Source organism: Pterocles gutturalis, unplaced genomic scaffold, assembly GCF_000699245.1.
Source record: "Pterocles gutturalis isolate BGI_N339 unplaced genomic scaffold, ASM69924v1 scaffold52683, whole genome shotgun sequence".
Lineage (NCBI taxonomy): Eukaryota > Metazoa > Chordata > Aves > Pterocliformes > Pteroclidae > Pterocles > Pterocles gutturalis.
Window position 1 is genome coordinate 5,457 of NW_010125037.1, and position 4,087 is coordinate 9,543.

Genomic DNA, 4,087 nt, shown 5'->3' on the forward strand with positions numbered 1-4,087 from the left:
GACAGACTAAGGGCCCGATCCAGCAACACATACGTACGTATGCGCGCATGCGTGTACTGAAGTGAGAAGCGGTTCCCACCGACACCAGGGATTTGTAACTGGGAGCTCACCCTGGGAGTACAAAGCCCACTGTAAGATCTGATGCAGATGGTTCTGCACTTCCACATGCCAAGAATTTGAAGGGAGTTGCACGTACTTCGTGCCTTTCCGTGAAGTTTAGCGTAAGCACACTTCAACATAATTGGAAAAGAAGGAACATTTCTAACAGTGATGTAGGGACTATGGAAACAACAAGGCTTATTTACAAGACTTGCTGAAAGGAAATAAAGAAACCCCTAATACAGTATTAACTTGGAACACAGAAGTAAACATCTTATAAAGAAACAGTACAATGAAATCCAGTTCAGTGAAAACACGATATCAAAAAAGACCAATCGAAAATAAATTCACTGTGCATCAATCCCTTTGATCCTATTTATGTACATAGTGGAACTTTTCTGTAAAGCAAGTTGTTGTACCCAGTACAGAGATATGGACCTAATACGTAAGTATTTTAACTGCTGCGTTATAGTATATATTCAGATCTGGACTATAAATGGTAAACAGATCATGTTAACTTCTGATGAAGTTAAGTATTTAGAAGACCAAATTTACAGTTGCGAATGCCATGCATTCAATAAAAGATCTCCACTATAGCTGCTAAAATAAAATATCAAGCTCCTTTTTCTCCTTGGACTCCAAGAGTGAAAATGGCTTCCTGATCTGTATTTATTAAAAATTTAAGCACCAGGGATTTAAAAATTAAAAACAAAACAAAAACCCCAAACAAAAAAGAAAAAAAAAGCCTTACTACATGGCATTATACAAACATAGGCCACTTTGCAAAGAAGACAGTTGCAAAACAACTTTTAAAAGTTAGCACTGTTTTCAGAACACAAGGCACAAAACAAAAGCAGACATCACGCCAGAACAATGAACTTCACATGAAAGCTAATACCTGACCTGTACCATCCTTAAATATCTTACAATGTTAAATAGAGAAATGAAAAAAAAAAATACAGCAGCAACATAATTGTAATTTTGACTTTAGAAACAGTGCGTAGACCCCTCCTGAGTTGTTTACTCCAACCATTTCAGAGACAGTAACTTAAAAGTTCTCAATGTTTGTTTCACAGGAAAAAGTTTTCAGTGTCTGAGAAGTTAAACCTTTGTTAGGCTTTCTTGGATTTTTGCTTGGTAACTTGAAAAGTTAGGAGTTCTGTCCTCATCCAAGAGAAGATGCTTAAGTAAGGTTGTTCTATAATTAAGCCCACTGATGTACCTTACATAAAAACTGACCAGAAAAATCTATAGTCTAAATCTCTTCAACATTTTGTTGGGAAGCCTCTACTTTCATCTTTTTAGAAGGTGGCACTCCTTCAGAGTCCTTAAGGAGGAGGAAAAGAAAAACAACCATGTTATCACTGCACTGAATTTCAGGCACCACAAACATCAAACAAAGAGCACGAACAAATTCCCTGGTGTGTCATTTGTAAAATTCCTGAAATCACTCCTCTACTTATATCTTACCTCAACATCTTTACACTTCTTGTCATCTACAGACAAAGGGCAAAATTCTAGCTCCAGCCTAAAAATCACAGTGAATACTCCAAGCAGCAGCCTTGATGTGTGGGTCAGCTCCACACTCGAGCACAACCCACGCCAAGTGTACACACATTTTCTCCTGCTGTAGCCAAAGCAATCTCTACAGGACAGAACACGCAAGGTTTGGAAAGCGCAAGGCGTGCGCTGAAACAAATCAACCACCCACAAGGAAAACCAATGCACTGAGAAGGAAATCCCCAGGCTCTGCCTGGGGATTTCGGTGTTGGGGGACAACTGCAAAGAGAATTTTTCTCCCACCCACCTGGAATTTTTCACTAAACCAGTGAATAAATATCAAAACAATTTGTCCACTGAATCTACAAAAATTAACTTTCCTAACTGCTAAATGCATTTACTTTTATAGAAAGTATTTTACTTTCGAATGGTCCTCAAAGGAGCCTGTCCAGTAGGTTAGGTCCAAGCAATTTATTAGCATGAAATTTTAATACTCCCTTGCAAAATTAACACAGGCTGGTTTAGGAAACCGAAAAGTAAAGCAGACCAATCTAGTCTTACTGTTCAAATTACGTGAAATGCAAGCCGCCAATCAAAACCAGATACATGTACATTTAATACTCTATAGCTGCTTTACTGCCATCACCTTTGGAAATGAGCCTAAATACACAACTGGCCTCCTTACATTTGTTTTTTGGTAAAAATGCTCTTTTCCAAACTCCAAGTAATTGGCTTTTGTGCTTAAAGTTACCTGAGAGTTTTTAGATGCCTCTGTAATTATATCGTTTTCTCCAGAGGACTGAATTTCTGCTTTCTCTGAACTATTAATGGAATTTTCCATTGAAGACTGTGAATTCTGTTCATCAGAGGTATCTGAAATTTCAAGAAATAATTTTAAACAAACAAATGAAGGCACTCAGCAGGCACTTTTAGGATGTCTTCTCATTAGCAACATTCCAAACACACCCATTTCCCCCATGTGTAAAAATTAACAATAACACACATAACCACTGTATGAATACAATGAATTCAGCTCAAATTCCAGGACCAAAACCAGCGGCTGCTGCCACTGGAGACCTTTCCCGCTGCCAGCAGTACACAGCTGCTGGAGTCAGTCCCTAGAGGGAGCCAAGCTCCTGCACACCCTGCGAGACAGAACGATGGCATTGCTACTAGCAAACAGGTTTCAACATGAACTTTGCAAAGGGGCTTCAAACTTGCAAACTTGAAACTTGCTTCAAATCAGAAGTAAAAGGCAGCTACAAAAAGGGTGAATTGTGATTGCTAATGGATTTAAAACTGTGCAGCTAAGGAGAGAGAATAAAGTTATCTGAATCAAAAGTCAGCCATACACTTAAAATGCTTTTTTTTTTTTGCTTGATACTACTGTTAAGACAAAATTCAGAAATTCAGCTAGCTAGTTAGCTTAATCATTAAGGCTGCAGAATTTTTAATTCTGGTGTACAGTTGGGAAGAAGTTCTTCTAGCTTGTTATAGCTCTTACCTGCTTCCAATTTTTGTGTGGTTTTGCTTGTTTGTTTGTTTAAACCCTTCTCTCAGAGGGCTCAGGGTTAAAGCACCTGTTCACTAGAAGAGGGGATAGGGGCACTTAATGTCCCTACAAGCTAAAGATCCCTGGAAATTTAACACAATATGTCCGGAAGCAGACACTCAACAGCAAAAAAAACCAGAACCACAAAACCAACCCACCCAAAACCAAACCTCTTCGATTGTAAAAGGACAGTTATGTTTTTTTCAGAATCCGTATCAAGAACAGCGCAAGGACTGGAACCCATTCTTTTGTTCACCTCATTTAAAAATCCCTTTTCACTTGCATGAATGCTCAGAAGTATGCATGGAGTCAAGTTTTATGAAGTGATCTCTCCCCAGGACCCTGACCCAGCAAACATGTAACTTTATTCTAGATGAAGAGAAATACAAGATCAAAAAGTTTTTTGGACAACTTTGGAAAATGAAGATGACATAATCAGCAAGTAATGGCTATTTTTGTGGTATGCTGTAGAAAAAACATCAGAAGCATTTCTGAAAGTTTCTCTGACTGAATTCAAAATGAAGTGACTGTGATGAGCAGTCTCAAAGATCATATTCAGCAAACTCGGACAGAATTGCTGTCCTTTCCATGTCTCACCAGAAAAGCATGTTCATACTGACAACGGAACGAGTCCCAAGGGTCAGAATGAATTTCAATTTCAATTTCCGCTGTGTATGTCTCAGCATACATTGCAGTTTGAGCTACGGAGCGCTCCGTGATGTGCCCATCTCCCCGAGACAAAAACACACCTACAGCGACTTGGACAACAGAGAGCTCGTAGCTGCTCTGCTCTCTTCCAGTCACTGCTGACAACTACCGCTCACACTGCTGCTGACCTTCGGGCAAGGGGAACTGCCAAGCCCCAAGCTATTCCAATGCCTGCAATCACTTATTTACACTGCAAAATGCTCTGAATGCACCCGTTTTCTTTGAGCA

General features: G+C 39.4%; 1 protein-coding gene across 1 annotated transcript in view; it reads right to left on the bottom strand.

Moving 5' to 3' along the window:
* Positions 1–1,108: 1,108 nt before the first annotated feature.
* Positions 1,109–4,087, bottom strand: part of BCL7A (B-cell CLL/lymphoma 7A) — a 13,657-nt gene continuing 10,678 nt past the window's right edge. The window contains exons 5-6 of the mRNA XM_010078398.1: positions 2,351–2,472; positions 1,109–1,426 (exon numbers count right to left, since the gene is read on the bottom strand). Coding sequence (XP_010076700.1) covers positions 1,355–1,426; positions 2,351–2,472 — 194 coding nt within the window. The 3' untranslated portion in view covers positions 1,109–1,354. The remainder of the gene's footprint in view (positions 1,427–2,350; positions 2,473–4,087) is intronic.